We start from the raw sequence: 16,891 nt of genomic DNA, 5'->3' as shown, positions 1-16,891 counted from the left end.
TTTCATAACAGTGCATCAAGAATAAAGAGGGAGCATCTACAGAGCAAATGCCAATTCCTGAGATGCACCTGCAGTAGAAATAGGAAGGTAGAATGGCTCACCCTATTTCATCGTGCCTGCATGAATTCACTGAGAGGGGGACTTTCCTACGGAGCAGGTGATGAATGGACATAGAGACTGCAGCTGTAGGGACCAAATATAATCTTTGGAAAGCCAGAAAAGATCAGGGAACTGCAGACTGCAGCAGTGTCTTATGGTATGTCACAAAATTAAAGTAAATGTGAAACAGATTCTTTCTGCAATAGAAATCACCTGGGACTGTAAAACAGTGGATTTGAGCAAACTAGCAGGAGGAATATTCACTGTAATTCCCTGAGGAACCAGACAGTATACCCACGGGCAGCCAGGAAAGGCAGTTTGAATCATCAACGAATTTGAGTCTTGAGAGCAATGCAGAGACGTGACAAAGCAAGTTATGTTGTGTCCAATTGCTCATAGTACAGATGCAATGAGCAGTACCCAGGAGGTGGACTTAGTTTCAACTGTGACTGATCCCAAGAGCTGTAATTTCACTAATTCTCAGCTCTCTGTTGTGGACAGCAGTAACTGGAAGGAATCCTACTGTAGCTTGAAATTGACTGCACAGCCCCAAAATAAAATGTTTCTAAAAAAATTGCTTTCTCACAGAAGGCGGCAAAAGGTACATGGAGGCATTAGGCAGTGCATCAAGAGATTCCAAGCTCCAGAGCCAGTTCTGCAATTTTAGCTCTAAAGAAAAATCTCTCCCCCTCCAAAGTACATGAGCTCCAAAGTACATGAGCTAACTTTAAGAAAAAATGTGGGAGTCTTCTGGCTATACTTTGTCACCCTGAGCGATGCAAGATGGTATCACATACTACTTACTGTTGGAGAACATATTGCTAGACTTGAGCACATTTAACACCTTCCTTCCTTTTCTGCTAAAATAGATGGGTAAATTAGGTACAAAACTGAAGTACAAAATTAAATGTCCTGCCAAAGTCGTTCCTCAGACAGTATAGTTAATGACTTGCAGTAATAACCAGAATTGACCTGTGTGGGTTCATCCTCTTTCACTCTTTTTTCAAAAGGTTGAGACTTGGCTAGTTTGTTGTCATGAGTGGCATAGAGCAGGCTGAAGAGAATTCCAGCCAACTGGTGTGCATTTTTGATGAATTTATATAGTCTGAGAAATTTCAGGAGCCTGAGAAAATGTTTAGCTAAAAATATTGGAAAAAAGGAGGTAGGTAGCAGGCCAGCCATGCTGACCCCATCATCAGGCAAAATAATAAAAAGGATGTAATACTGGAATGTAAGGAAAACCATGAAAAAGTAACTTTAGGTGATATGTTGTAATATAGAAAAACCAGATTGTATCCCTCTGTGTCCTTTGACACCATTATTTGAGGCTATTACCTCAATCTGTAGATAAAATTTCATTCGTAGGGCATTTGATGAAATACTGCCTGGGGTTCCAATAAAGCAATTAACAATAACTAATGTGAATGAGGTGTGCTTTAAATGGATTACAAATGAACCTAGAGATCTCACAAAGTAGCCTGCGATGTGGAATCATCACTGAGTAGAGTGTTTCTGATAGGATTCTGCAGAGCAAGGTACTAGATCTGACAGTAAACAGGACTCGAAAGAAAATACAGGACTGTGGTTGATCAAATCTGGACATGGCACAAAACTGCCAGAAAGCACTAACCTCAAATAGCACTGAGGACAAGACAGTGTAGCATTACAGACAAAATGTATTTGTAATATAGGCAAATATGAAGTTTTGCATTTAGGAGCAAGGAATGTGGACATATCTTCAAAATCAGTAATTTAGCTCTGAAAGCTGCAGATTTGGAGGCACAGGTCAGGGCAGACAAGCATCTCAATGTAGTATGTTAGCAATCCCGAGATCTTCTTGCAAAAAGAGCTAGTATAATCCTCAGATTGGTAAGTAGGGCAGTGGAAGGAGGGAAGTGACTTCACCTGATAAAATACTGGGTCTGCTTCTGCTGTCCAGCTTTTTAAACTATCTTGGAAGAAGGGAGAGTGTTGAAAAGCTATGAAATTCAAAAACTGAAGAAAATGCCTCACAGCAAGAGATTTGTCTGTTTAGCTTATTTCAGAGAAGAGCATAATTAAATAATTCTCACTATCTTAAAAAACTTAAATAAAATACTGGTATCAAAAGGCACTTTAATTTAGCAGGGAAAGGCACAACAAGCACTAATGACTGGAGGCTGAAGCCAAGTACGCAAAGAAGCAAGGCACATTTAACGATGAAAATTATCAATGATAGAACAAGCTCAAAGAAGTTGTGAAGTGTTCCAATCAAGACTGCTTTAGTTAAATGCATTTGGATAGATGTAGAGGTAAACGTGTGAAACATGCGATGACCAAAGGCAAATTGGCTCCACAGGCATAGGTCAGTATTTGCCAAGGTCTTGGTGCCCCCATCAGCCAGATGATGATCTGGCTGGAGGACACTCCTGCTCCATATCCATCTGCATACTCAGGTTTATTGCTTTCCTACAAATGGAGAAATGAGGGCTTGAAGATGAGGGAGGAGTCCCTGTCTTTGTGGGCTCCTGATTTAGCCACACATGGGCCCAGGAGCTTAAAAATAGGCTGCCTGAGTCCTGCAAATGGTTGAGTAGGAAACACATTTGTTTGTTTGTGCAAGCAAGAGCTAATGCGCTCTAGTGGGTTGCAAACACGTGCTGCAAAACCTATATTATCTCTGTTTTTTCTATTACTTTGAAAAAAAAGCCATGCTATTTATAACTGGGTATTCAGCTTTGTGGTTCAGACCAGAAATGACTGGCTGGAAAAAGGAGATTCCAAGCACAGAATAAGACCCTGGTAATACTGCATGTTTCTAGTTAAATTTAACAGTATTTAAAGGTTCTTACCATGCATGTATGTGTGACTGTGTATGTAGGCAATAAGCTGCTTCTAAAAGGAGAGAAGTTTTCCAAAATGTCTGGCACTTTTCACTATTTCCATGTTAATTTTAATTGCTTCCCTTGAGATGTACAGAAAACAGTTCAGAACAGAAGTATTATAAATAATGGAAAAGTATTATGAAGTCCTCTACCTAAATAATGACATACTGTATGGGGTGCAGGTGCCCAGGTGCTGGCAGGGGGTGCTGCAGGAGTGGCCTCTGTGGGAAAAGGCTGCAGCTGCCCTGTGTTGGACACAGATGGTTTCAGCCAGCTCCAAAATGGACCCAGCACAGGACACAGCTCAGCCCATCAGCAAAGCTGGTGATGCCTCTGTGGAAAAATATTTAAGAAAGGAGAGAAGCAGGAGAAAGGATCAAAAAGAATGAAAAACAGCAGGGGAACACCGAGGTCAGAGGAGGTGCTCCATGGCGGGGCAGGCACCCCACCACTGCCCAGGGACTGTGCGGCCTGTGGAGGACACACACACACCCTGGAGGGACTGCAACTTATGAATAAGTCTGTGACAGAGCAGGTACACCCCAAAAGAGTCAGCAGCCTGTGGAGGATCCACACCAGAATGTAGGAAAAGATTGAGAAGGAAGGAGCAGCGGAGAGAAACCTCTGTGTCCTGATTGCAGCCCCATCACCCCCTGCTGCATCACTGAAGGGACTGGGTGTAACTTGCAGTGACAATCAGTGTGGGGAATTGGCAGGAGAGGTGCTTGGATAAAGGTAGGCCTGAGAAAGATGGAGAAAAGGTGGTTTCCTTATGTGTGTAAATGTTTGGTTGGGGTTTTTTTGTTTCCCAGAATCCAAATCAGTACTCAAATATTTACCTCAACTGGCAATAAGTTAAATTACCTGAGTAAAGTCTGGATTTCCCCCAGCAGTAACTAGCAAGTGATCTCCCTGTCTTTTTCTCTACCCATGTTGCTTTTTTCGCTCTTGTTCTTTTTATTTTCTCCCCTGTCCAGCCAGCTGCAGGGCAGGGTGGGGGAGTGAACAAATGGTTGAGTGAGAGTTTGGCTGCCCATCCAGGGTCAACCCGCCATACATATTTAGTCTGAGGTGATATAATTTGCATGAATATTAGTCAATCTTAAATATTCTTGAGAGATGAGATTATATGTCATGAGAGACCTGACTTTCAAACGAAGGGTAGTAGGCATCTTAAAACAAAGATATTTAACTTAAAAAAGATATAATAAAACTGTCAGGATATGACATTACATGTATTTTTTCAAACATTATGAAACTTTTTAGAAAAATATAGCTATGTGTTTTCAACATTGTGTTTAACATTTTCTCTAAAGTACACTTGCACCAATGTGCTTTGTGAGAACTGGAAAGATGGTGGTCTGTTTCATTGGCTAAGGTAACCAAAATACAAAAAGTAAGCAGCATTTAAAAACTTGCAGTTACTCTTAAGTCTTTGTAAGTTGTTATCTAGATATCACAAGTAGCTGAGTTTTTATTTCCCTTACAAATATTCCTTTTAATACCAGTGGGATATTTAAGCTAATATATGCCACTAGTAATTATAGTTGGCATTTGAAAGCCAGTAATAACACTGGAACACCATATTAAAATGTTAATTTATATATAGGATAGGCAACCTATTCATGCTCCCAATTAGGCCATTTCCATCTTCCCGTTGCTTTTGACATGACAGTCGAGAAGAGCTTCCCAGCCATATTAAGACATGCGTAAGAGTGTGAATCAGGTGCGATTAGGGTTTCCTCTTTGTCATCCTTGAAATCACCTCACAAGAGATTCTTCTTAAATTTTGATCAAAAGAGACTATAAATCTTATTTTATTTTCTTGTCCTCACATCTCTTCAAAACAGGACAGATTCAGGGAAAGTTCATCTCCAAAGATACAAAGAGAGGGTGATGAGTCTTTCTTGCTGCTGTGAGGGTCAGGACTCCCAGCTGCAGCCAGCTGTGTAGAACTTTATTCCTTCCAGCGACAACAAAAGCAGCTGCAGCTCCGAAGCCCCTGTCAGCTCAGAGATGATTTGTTATGGATGATCTGTCAGTGGCTGTCCCAGCTTATGTCTCTGTGCCACCTCTTCAAATAAATGAGAAGCCGCCTTGCTTCACGGTGAGTGCCCCACTCCTGCTGAGCTCCCCGAGCCGTTCCGTCCCCAGCACGCTGCTGTGATCCTCTGCACCTGCAGCAAGGGCTATGGGGCCACGGCTGTTATCACATAACTGGCTAGCTGTGACAAAGTAGGTTTCTGGCAAGAGGAGACAGTCAAGCCACGATGGCCTGTTGCAAGGCAGGGTTTATTCTCTTCCAGACTCAAGGTAGCAGTGAAAAAGAGGGCAGGGTGGACCCAAGTCCTGAGGCTTCTGTGGGGCTCAGCAGAGTTTCTACTCACGCAGCTTGGGGATACCTAGTGTCTCAGAGGTGTATTTGCAGGTGTATCAGCAGGAGACTCTCATCTTGGGAGAGTCAGTATGGCTGTGTGCTTGTTTCTGTGCCATCTGACCTGCCAGTCCTTAACTCTACTTTTCAGCCAGCAGCTGCCACTGCTGCCTTTCTCCAGCTCAAAGCAGTTTTGAAGGAGAAAGTATTTGCTAAGCAGCTGAACTTTTGCTTATTTGTGAGTTTTATTCCTTTGCTGAAAAAAGAGGGACTTGAGTTGGCGGTGTTTATTCCCTTAACTTCTCAGCACCAGCTGCTATTGCTTCTGTGAGAGCCCAGAGTAATAATCCTGGTGCTTTTAAGTGGATTGCCAAGCTTTATATTTAGCTACTATCACAATTCAATATGTGTGGCTGATGCTGTAAAAGGATAACTATACACAGGGAGAGAACCAGCAAGAAAAATTATGTGGGGGACTTCTGTTAAGCTCCACCCTCAAAATAAACTCTGTCCATGTGACATGATATGATGAATGCATTGAACAGATGTTGAGTTTGATCATGTCTTAGTCTTAGACTCTTGGGACTTTTCTCTCCCTCATGAAGTCCAGAAGCATTTGGGGTATGAACTGAGTTCCAGATGCTTAAATTCTAATATTTATAGGACTCTCAGTATTACTCTGGATTAGTTCTCAGATGTGGTTTGATACTGCCTCTCTTTTATTATGTGCTGTGAAATGCAGCAAGCCAAGGTTGACAGAAAAGGTGCTGTGCTTGGACAGATGAGTTAGGGTGCCCTGAAATGAACGGGTCAAGTCATACCCCAGTGCAGGTAACTTGTTGGTTGTTCTTGCACTTTGTTTGCAAAGCTGTCTATGAAACCTTGACCTCCCTTTGCTTTTACTGAAGTCGTGCTTCCTGCAGAACCAAATGCTTTTCTGTGACAGCCCAATCTGTGCTGTGACTGCACTGGACAGGAAAGAAGGACAAGCCATAAAGGTATGTCTGTTAGCATCTGCAGGGCTAGGGATAAGTGAACAGCTAATTGAAATGTTCCATTCATTAGGTTTTGACAAAAGAAAATAGATTGGCCATTTTAATAGAAGCGCCTGTCTAATATTAAAAGTTTGTTTGAATATTTTTCTCATTTAATAAAAAAAGAAAACTGGAAATTTCTTTGAAGAAAACGTTCGGATGGAGGCAAGTATTTTTTCCTTAGGAATGTTAGCTAGGAAATGCTACTGTGTAGCAAGGACAGCACTTTTTTAAAAAGCAGCAGGCCAGACTTGTAACTACAGTATGGTTTTCTCAAAGTCACTTTCAGTTTGCTGAGCTTCACAAACCACCAATGTCCTTAGCCCTTGGGTGTTTCTCAGCTGCAAGAGGCACGGCCAGTGCTGCTCTGCATGCTTCCAGTGTCTGGTCATTTCCCTGTCAGAGGAGGCCATACACTGAAAACGTTTGATTTGCACACTGGTATGCGTGTGTTGCTTGTTTTATTGACATATTAAAGTGTTCTGGAGACTTTAAATGGTTTCTTGACCTTTTTTAGATTCTTTGAGTGTTTAATACGGACCATGACAGGGATATGCAATTATTAGCTTGTGTCTTCACACAAACTTCACTATTCACAGCCCTAGTGATTTTAATCCTGTAATGTCTGGTAATTATTAGTTGAAACGCTGTCTGGTTTTATTGGTAGTGGAAGTTGGTGCATTGATATATGCTCAGCGCTGACACCTTCTCTGTGTGAGTAACCTGCAGGCCTGACTGCCAGCCTTCCACAGAGGGTGTAATTTCCTCCTGCAGCACTGGAGGTGTAGGGGAGAGACATGGTTTGAAGCTGGTCTGGATAATGTTCAGCACAACAGGGAGAAAACTAGATTGCATCTCTGAAATGGTGCTGCTTTGGGCCCTCAAGCAAACCCTGGTTTGGTTGGGGTTTGTTTTGAGAAATAAATGCAATAGAGGTCACTTAGTTGTAAGTAATTAAATGGTAATCAGTTTTTAATCTTTGAGCTGATTTTTTTTATTACTTTGCTACACTAATTGCATAACTCCCAGCAGTGAATGCTTTTTTACTCAACTGAAGCCTTAAATGTCTTATTTCCTCCTTTCTGTAAATATTTAAAGATCCCATTGATAATTTCTACCTCTGAGCCTGAGAGCCGGAAGCAGCACATTCTTCACACATAACAAGGGATTTTAATTCTTGTTTTGAGGGAAAATATAGCTAAATCTTAATCACAATGAAATATTTACCCTTAAATAAACACTTCCAGGCAAATTCTACATGACTATATCAGCCACATGTACTGTAACAAGCAGGGGGCTGGCAAGTAATAACATAGTCACAGAAGTGCGAGGGAGCTGCTGAGCCTGTCCTGACGTTCCAAAGTAGCCGTTGAGAAGCTGGTTGAGCCCTACCCTAAAGCTGTCTGGGCTCTTGGCTCCTCTTTAGAGACTGCTCCAGAGCAACAGTCCTGTGGTTGTTAGGAACCTTCTAGTCTTCAGCCTACATGTGCATGGGGCTTTTATCCTGCTGCTATGTCTTCTCAGGCTTAGAAATATTCAGAGTTAGGAAATAGAAATTGTCAGTCGGAGGTGATCCTTCCTCTCTCTCTCTCTCCCACCTGCCAAGGGAGACGTATTGTCCCTCTCCCACTGCACCACCAGCAATAACCTCTTGTCACCACGTGAAATGGCAAAGTGGGCTTTTAAGTAAAACTGCATGTTCTAGTCTTAGTATGTGATAAAATACAGACTAAAGGCAAGGCTGGGGAATAACCCAGCTCAACACCCTGAATGTGAATTGGAAAGATATTTTCATGGGAGGGGCCGTATAGCAGACTTCTATATTTATACTCTCTAGAAACAATTATGACGTATTGATAGTAATGTAATTTCGTATTTAATATGGATACTGTCATTGCCATTAATTCATATAAATTATTAAGTTTTGAATTGATAGAATTTTTTAAAACAGAGTTTAAATGTGAATTTATGACGAAAAGTTTAATGGAGATGAAGCTAACATGATGCTCTGCAAATTGACTGGAGCTCAGCAGAAGCCACTCTGAAAATCTAAACAGCTTCATTCTTAATGTTCGACCAACTATGGCATGACCGTGAAAAGTGGATTTAGCACAGGATTTCTGCATACGTTCGGCCTTCTCTGGTGGTGCAAACTGGCCTCATGTAGCTTGGATAAAAGAGACGATAAAAATCAGGACATTAATGTTAAACAGAGCTGGTATGTTTTTAAGAACAAAACGGGTTTATTTTTGAAAAAATCAGATGTTTTCAGCAGCGGTAATGCGAGGGCTTTGCTTACATCCCTGCCAGCCGGGGGGGAGCGGGCAGCGCCGGGTCGGGCCGGACACGGGGCCGGGGGGAAGACCCGGCCGACCGGCACCGGCTGCCGGGGGGTGCCGAGAGGCTTTCGGCACCGCAGCCGGAGGCCCCGGCGCTGCCGCCGGCTCCGCACCCGCCCTCGCACCTTCCCTCGGCACCGGCCGCCCCTCTCCGTGGTGCTGAAGCGGCTGCCGCCGCCTCCGCGGGCGCGGGCCCCGCACCGAGGGCCCGCCCCTGCCGCCGCTGCGGCTCCTGCGCCGCCCCCGCCCCGCGGCCGCGCAGCGCCGGGCGGGCTCTGGCGGGGCGCCATGGCGGCGCGCGGGGCCTGAGGCGGCGCGGGGCGGCATGGAGGCGGATTTCGCCGCCTTCGGGAGCCCGCTCTGCGGAGAGGTCAAGCGGTTCTGCAGGCGGGTGCGGGAGACCTACCGGGAGATCAAGGAGGACCTCACCCCCTACAAGGATGACCGCTACTACCGGTACGGCCGCGGGTGCGGCTCCCCCCGGGGCCCAGGGCCCTGCCCGCCCGCGGGGGCTCCGCCCCGCCTTCCGCCGGGGTGGCCTCCGCGGCGCTCGGGGGGGACCGGGCCGTCCTCGGGACGGGCGGAGGGGGCGAGCGGGGACCGGCACAAAGAAATCCGGGGCCGGGCTCCACGCGACGGTCCTCGGCCGTGCCCCCGGGAGCAGCAGCCCCGGGGCCGTGGGCCGGCGGGCGGCGCCGAGGGCGGCCAGGCCCCGGGCGGGGCGCGGCGCGGCGCGGCGGCCGGGACTGCCCGGTCTGCCCGGGGGGACGCGGTGGGGCAGCGGCTCCGTTCCTGCCCTCGGGTGTTCATGTCCTCACGCTGCCATAAAGGCGATCGCCATTTGCGTGCCTCTGCGCTGCGCCTTTTCCACGGCCGTAGCAAGGGGGAGCGTGGCGTAAAGCAGCCGCGAAACAATCCTGGAAGAGTGACAGAGCTGGCCAGGAAAGCGGGGTGGTGGGCGAAGGGTGAGGTCGAAAGGGCCGATGTACCCCGTAGGCTACGCCCATGTTGCTTCTGTGCCTGTCTCCACATCTTCTGTTTCCATGAATGACCAGTGATGGCTGGAGAGTATTAATGTTTTGAGACTACACAAGGCTAAGGAAAGATTCCAAGGCCGTTGGAAGGCTGGGTTGTAAATTAAAAGAAAGGGTCTGAAATCAAAGAATGACCATCTGGAGAAACGAATGCCAGGAACTACACAGAGAATGAATGCTATTCAGTCACACAAATACGGGCTGGGGAGCAAACAGGTACAAAACATTATTGTAAAAAAGGGTGTGGGAATGGTAATGCTTTACAGAACAACCTCTTTCAACAATGACATTGTCTTATACATGTGAAAAAGGTAAAATAATTTGGGGTGTACGGCAGAAGTATGGTTCATAAGATGTGAGAATTAGACCATCTACTTTAGTCACCACTCCAGGCCTTAGCCGGAGCTGTGTCCAGTTCTGGGCACCACACACACTTCAAGGGCCTGCCAGTGGAAGCATAAGGACAGAGAGATAGATAATCAAAAACCTAGAAAATGTAGCTGGGAGGAAAACTTGGGGTTGCTCCCCCAAAAGGAAAAATGTCCAAGTTGGAGGAATAGGAATTTCTGTAAAGGGAAACTTAATGTTCATCTTCGACAAAAGATTACACAGTAATATTAATTGAAGCAATAGCAGTTCATATTAGACATTAAGAAAAAACTTCTGAACAGGAAGGACGGTAAAACACTATAGAAAGGATTATCCAGGGAGATTGTAGCATCTCCATCATTGGAGGTCTTTAAAAACTTTTGACAAACACGTGCCAAGAAAGACAGATCTTGCAGATGCTCTCTTGAGACAGAAGGAAAGATTAGGTACTTTGTGAGGTCTCTTCCAGCTCTATTTCACTATGAATGTAAGCATAAATACTTCTGTCTGTGCACAGTGCCCCAGTTCTTCTGCTTAGATCATTTGGCTTCAGTACGCCATGTCTGTTTTTCCCAGTGAAGGGGCAGGTGGTCCATTAGATTGAATTCACCTCATTGTTCACAACAGCAAAGACTACAGAGTGTCACAGAGTTTGGAAACACTGCCTGACAGCTTGGCAGAGTTTAACATAACCACGGTCCTTCCTGCCAAAACAGTGGCTCCTTGTGCCTAAGCATGGTGTGAGAAGCCATGGGAGGTGATAAGGGGTGATGGAAATGTACCTGTGTGCATCTGGCAGCGGGATAACGAATATTGGCACTAGAATGGAGAAAGAGGAGAGACATAAGCTTTGAATTAGCAAACAAGAGGTCCTGGGAGAGGCGTTTGTTCAGCTTTGTTTCCAGAAGAAACTCGAGCTTTCCAAGGTAAATTGTTACTAACTCATTTTTATGACTTAAAGTGTGCATGGAGGGATTTTCTGTATTGAAGAGAGAAGATGCTACTCTGCTGAATCAAATGAGCTTGTAGCATTAGTGCTAGATTGTCCTTTCTTCAGTGAGAGTATCCCCGGGAGGCATGAGCTGCAAGTCATCTAGAACTAAATGGAATAATGTTGGGCTTTTGGCAAGGAGATAACATTTTGTGACTTAAAAGTCATAGTAGTACTTCTCTGCATTCCCAAGACCTTAACCCAAGTGATCTGGCATAAAATAAGTTTACTGTTACTATCACTGTATACCTGCTGTTCTGGTAAGCATTTCCCTTCAGTGTTATGGATGGATGATGCAATGGCAGCTGGTTTTTAAATTCCTGGTAAGGAGGAGAGTTTCTTGATGCTAGCATGCATTCTTCTTACAGCCACACTCGTGGGAAGGAGAATTAGATACTTCATCCTCTCTCTCTATTGTATTCAATACATTTAGTCAGGTTATAAATGAGCACACTCGGGGATGTCATGGAGATACTTACTGGAAATTGGACCAAGGAAATGCTGTGTAGCTTGTCTTTACTTCAAACCAAGGAGGTTCTCTAAAATAATCAGGTTACTAAAAGCAAATAGTATCTTATACCAGTCTAACAAAATGAGGAGATGGTAAAACCATATAAAAGCATGTTTTTTTCCTCTTGCACACTGTATTCACAAACGTGAGGCTATCTAGCGCCACCAGCCTTAACTCTCCCCTCCCACTGGTTGAGCAAAGGCATTAGGCCATCAGCTGATGTTTCCATCACCTCTTCGGAAGCAGAGCAGCCTAGTCCATTAAGTGGTATGGAAGGAGAGGGTGGAGAGGGGAGCCCATGAAAACTCATGTTTTTAAGTAATCAGTATTTTCTAGAAAAAAAAAAAAAAAAAGCTGCTGCAGTCTCACTCTCTGAGTGCCAACAGGAAAACTCAAAACTGGAAAGCTTTGGAGCAGAGCCGATTCAGAAATGGAAAAACACCAAGCAGTCCCCTCTGTGACTGGCAGAGAAATAGCTTTTCTTGATTCAAGAGTGCTTGTTGGATGCTGTGCTGGTATGTGCTCATTCTCAGTGACAGGGCATTGAGTGCAAGGGGATGACCTAGCTCAGAGACAGCTGATGCAGCTGTTATCCCAAGTAACTGCACTCTCCCTGCACGGATGGCCGAGTAATTTCTGATTCAGCTCTTGGGCTGTCCCAGTTTGGTAGCATCTTTTGGTAATGGTTTCCTTTGAAGCATGGTGCTCTTGAACATATGGTTCAGCAGCTGTCTGTGAGCAGCCTGTTCTGTGGGTAGGGGTGGCAACTAAGGGTGACAGCTTCCTCATCCATCTCAAGCTCTGCCATCCTCACTCTGTAGAGCCCCAGGGCACTCATCCACACTATAGAGATGAAGGGGTGTCCATGTTAGTGATGTTGTTCTGCCCAACAGAGCAGAATAGTCTCTATGTTGTGCCTCCTGGTGCATTTCCCCACAAGCAAGTGCTCATTCACCCAGCCCTCTGGGAGAGATGAAGAGAGCAGGGTTAGCCATGGCTCAGCACGCTGATTAACGCCACCTCTCTAGGTTAACAGTTCCTTTAGGCAAACATGGCATTTTATGGGATGCTTGTAAAAGAGACTGTATAATTACAGACTAATGGGTGCGATATGAAGTAACCTCATTGGTAAACCCAACAGAAGGTTGGTCTGGACTTAGTACACCTAAGATTACTCTGTGGTACACCAGGAGATGTTTGGTGCTGTAGATAAGCTCAGAGAAGACAGAAGCAGAATTGTTACGTTCTCACATCAGTCCTGGGGACTGCCACAAAGCGTATCAGATTTATTACGGCAACTTCAAGATTGCTCTGATTTATACCCCTGAAAAATTGCTCCAAATAAGCAACTTGAACGAACAGTGTCTCTCCCTCCCACTCCAATATGTTCCTTCCTCCTCTCACGTGCCTCCTGGCTGGAATGGCAGGGCAGGAAGAGCTGATGGAGGACTGGTGGTCGATGGCTCCCTCCATCATACTAGGAAGTGAACTGTTTGTACAAAAAGAGTTTAATACCAACATTACTAAAACATCTACATTTTTATTTCTTTGATATGTTGTCAATGAGATATACAAAGCCTACCAAAAGACACCAGGCCTCTCCATCAGCTGACAGTTATTTCGGTGGAAGTTTCATAACTCTATCCCATAGCTAATGTCAAGGAGGTCAACATGCTGACAATATTTTGATGGGAAAGCAACCAATTAAAGGGCCTGCCTGGTAGAGAGGAGAGAGCAGGAGGGTGACCAGACTTTGGTCTGTCATCAGAGTCACCTAACTGTAAGTAACAACCTGGTATTCTTGAAAAATCAATTTCTAGGTTAATGAACGTATTCCACTGGTCAGTCAGCTTATACAGGGAAGCACAGTGCTGGCACTGAATTTAGTAATAAACCCAGAGATTAAGACAAATGACCTACAATCCACTCTGCTTTAAATAAGGGATACATTTTAAAGTCCTATCGTGCAATAATATGACATTTTGTACATCAAAAAGAAAAGACTATATATAGGGCATAGTGAAATGTATTATTTAACTTGCAGCTCTAATTAATGCTTGATGTTGCTTATGTGGGTAACAGAAGAGGTAATTATAGACAGTACAACTTTCTTAATTCCTCAGCATCTCCTATTAGTGTTTCCAGTTCATTGAAACATAACTAATCTTCAAAGTGGGAAAAGTTCATTCAGAGTGGTTCTGCTCCTTTGGCAAAAAGACCAGAGAATAGCACGTCATTTGACTCAGCAATAAAGAGAGGCTGTTCATTTCTCCTTAGAGAAACTAGTGCCTGCGTGCTTCAGAGAAGAGACTTGAAGTTGCCAGAGGGCTGTTGTGGTAAGGATACGCTTTTTGCTGCCTTTGTAAAATCTTTCTCAAGTGCTCAAAGGGCAAGTCTGTGAGAAGCCAAGGGATCAGCAAGACCTTGCTGGAGAACTGCCATCAGATACCTGAAGGTTCATGCTGCTTCCAGCCTAGACCCAGACAGGATCTTCAGTGACTGCTTCAAGCCACAACTGGTGCCCCTCTCTTGTTCTTCCAGGGCTCACTGGCAACTGGGGAAAGAAGCCAAATGACCCCAATGTGAAGTACACAGCTAGGGCTAGAAGGCAGGGGGAGGAGGAGACTTAACACTTGTAGCTTTGTGATTGCTTTAAGCTGTTATAAGCTGGCTCTGTGGCTGGAAGAAGCCATCCTAGTTCTCCTTTCCCTAGTCACACATTTCTGCTCTCTTCCTCATCTGCCCATATGCCTGTAGCTGCACAGTGACTGAGCGACCGATCCAGTAGAACACCTTTTTTTTTTTTTCTGAGTGACTTTTAACTCAGGTAATTACCATTATTTGATTCACCACTCTACTGCACAATCATCTGTGCTGGCAAAAATCAAAGAGCTACAGAGACTGGATTTCACCTTTTGTCACTAAAACTCTAGGTATGAGCCACAAAAGTATAAACTGGTCGTGAAAGCATAGCGTTAATGTTAAGGTGGTTAGTGTAAGTGGAATCCTGGCTGAGCTAGTATGCTGCCTGCTTATTCATGGATCAGCCAGCCTGCTTCTTCTTGCAAACCTCATTCACCATACACTGTCCAGTTCCTACAATAGATGAGGCAGACACTAGCTTCTTGCACTATTTCACCCCAGAATAGGTCAGACAAGGCACTGAATGAGGCACCTTCTTGCAAGGAGCAAAGGTAGAGTGAGACTCTGACTCTGTGGATGGAGAGGGGTTTCACAGTGCCTTCCCTCTGAGGGTTTAGTTTGCAAACCTGGCGCCATTATTTTCACAAAACTTACAGGGTGCAACGTATGTGTTTACAATGTATTTGCAACCCTTTGAAAGTCGGTAGATGGCAAAGAGGAATGTGGTCCTGTGGCTAATTGAAGTGAGCTAGATTTCAAGCTCTGCCATCCACACTGTTCTCCAAGTGACTTCTGGCAAGGCTCAGTCTCTCTGTGCTTCAGTTTCCTACCTGTTCGATGAGAATAATGTATTTTTGTTTTGAGGATAATAAATTCAATCACGTTAGTGAGACACTTCAAGTGCCAGAGGGATTGGAGCAGTTATCCAAACGGCTCAGATGTGCACACAGAGTTATTACTCTGCAACTGTACTTCCCAAAATGCTGGAAATGGTCACAGGTGCTGTAAGCACTGTTCCGTCATTTTCTGGCCAGGGAGAACTTGTTGAAGAAGCCTGAAGTGTGCTGAGAGCTACACAACACATGTCATAGTCACCTGTGACTTCAAATTTTGGCTCAGCAGTGCTATCTTGTTCTGAGCAAATATAGTTTGTTAGGTTGTCCTGATTACTCAAAGCTTTATTTTCTGCCCTACAGTAGTGATTGTTGATTTAAAATTTATAAATGTCTTTCCTTCATCACTTGGTATTATGCATTTCTCAAGACAGCCTTGTTATGACATTACTAAATAATCATCAGTGCTGTAAATCACAGGTCTAACTGATGGGATAAATACCAGTATCAGTGACTGAATTAATTCCCAGCATGTTTCTTTTGGGTTTAGTGGTGTTACACAAGAGACATTCTGGGTCCCACAGGTCATGAGTAATGACATGAATTATCCATAGGGCAATTGAATGAAATGAATAATGTTATTAACATTAAGTACCTTCCAAAAGTAATTGCAATAAAACCACCGTATCATCTAAGTACACTTTTAATGAAAGTATTTGACTGTTGGAAGAGATAATTTTTAGATTATATATTGACCGATCTAGCTAAACATTTCTGGGGTCATCCTGAGATGGCTCTACCTTATGCATATGACAAACACCAAAGCCAGGAATTTAGTCTGAATTTTATACGAGACTAGACACCAGGTATCCCCTCATGTTTAAGTAATTGCAGGGATGGCTTTCTATAAGCAAATATTAGAGCCACCAGAAATGAATACAAAATAGAACTTGGCAAAATCCCTAAAACTGCCTAGTTTTCATCATCGCTATGCGATGGATGGGTTGACAATCTTTGTTGCCCAGTCTCAGAACGTTTAAAAGGAAAGCAGGACAAAAATCCAACTTTATCTCAACATTTGTGCAAGAATAAAATAGCGTTAGGTTTGATCTGGAGATTTTTATTAAGTTGTGTGTTTAAAGTAGTAGCTGACTCCTAGGTTTTACTTTCTAGCCCTTGTGAGCTGGTGGAATTCTCTGTGAACATGATACATCAATCACATCTCCCGAATACCACAACGCCCATGCAGGTGACTGCAGAGCTGGCAATTGCACCCCACTGAAAAAGCCGTTGCGCCATTTGATCGGGTTGGGAAAAATACTGTTTGCAAACCGGGAGCCTGCTCTAATGGGCACTGAACGTGCACATGTTCGGCGTGGATCAGTCACATCAGTCCTCCCGCCTAAACCGGATGGGTTTGGATGGGATTCAGAACCACCTCTCTGTCCGAGGTGTCTTCTGTTCGTGAGGTTAAATTTCTCTCTGATGAATGTGGCTGCTACTACAGCAACACGAGCCGCAAAAGGGCGCTGGAAATACGGAGAATGCTGCTGTCGCCCCGAGAGAACGGTGTCTTTCGATCTCGCAGTGCTCAGCAGGGAAGAACGGGCCCCGGGCTCGCTGCCGGCTCCCGCAGCGGCCGTTGCGGCTTGCAGTACGTCGCGGGAGGCGGCGGTTCGCCCCTCAGGCCGCCGCCACTGCTGCAAGCCAGGGCCGCCAGCCGCTCCCCTCGCCCCCCGCCCCGGGAGCGGGCCGCAGAGCGCCGTCCCGTGTCCCCTCCGGCTCGCCGTAGCGCCGCCG

At 44.8% G+C, this 16,891-nt stretch overlaps 1 protein-coding gene across 3 annotated transcripts in view; it reads left to right on the top strand.

The window, feature by feature from the left end:
- Positions 1-8,966: 8,966 nt before the first annotated feature.
- TMEM181 (transmembrane protein 181) overlaps positions 8,967-16,891 on the top strand; it is a 34,671-nt gene continuing 26,746 nt past the window's right edge. For all 3 annotated transcript variants that reach the window (XM_074896480.1, XM_074896479.1, XM_074896481.1), the window contains exon 1: positions 8,967-9,166. In XM_074896480.1, the coding sequence (XP_074752581.1) occupies positions 9,036-9,166 (131 nt within the window). In that variant the 5' untranslated portion in view covers positions 8,967-9,035. The remainder of the gene's footprint in view (positions 9,167-16,891) is intronic.

The sequence above is a fragment of the Athene noctua genome, chromosome 1, assembly GCF_965140245.1.
Source record: "Athene noctua chromosome 1, bAthNoc1.hap1.1, whole genome shotgun sequence".
NCBI classification, from domain to species: Eukaryota; Metazoa; Chordata; class Aves; order Strigiformes; family Strigidae; genus Athene; species Athene noctua.
Note: the sequence above shows the minus strand (reverse complement) of the source record. Positions and strands in the feature narration are given on the sequence as shown.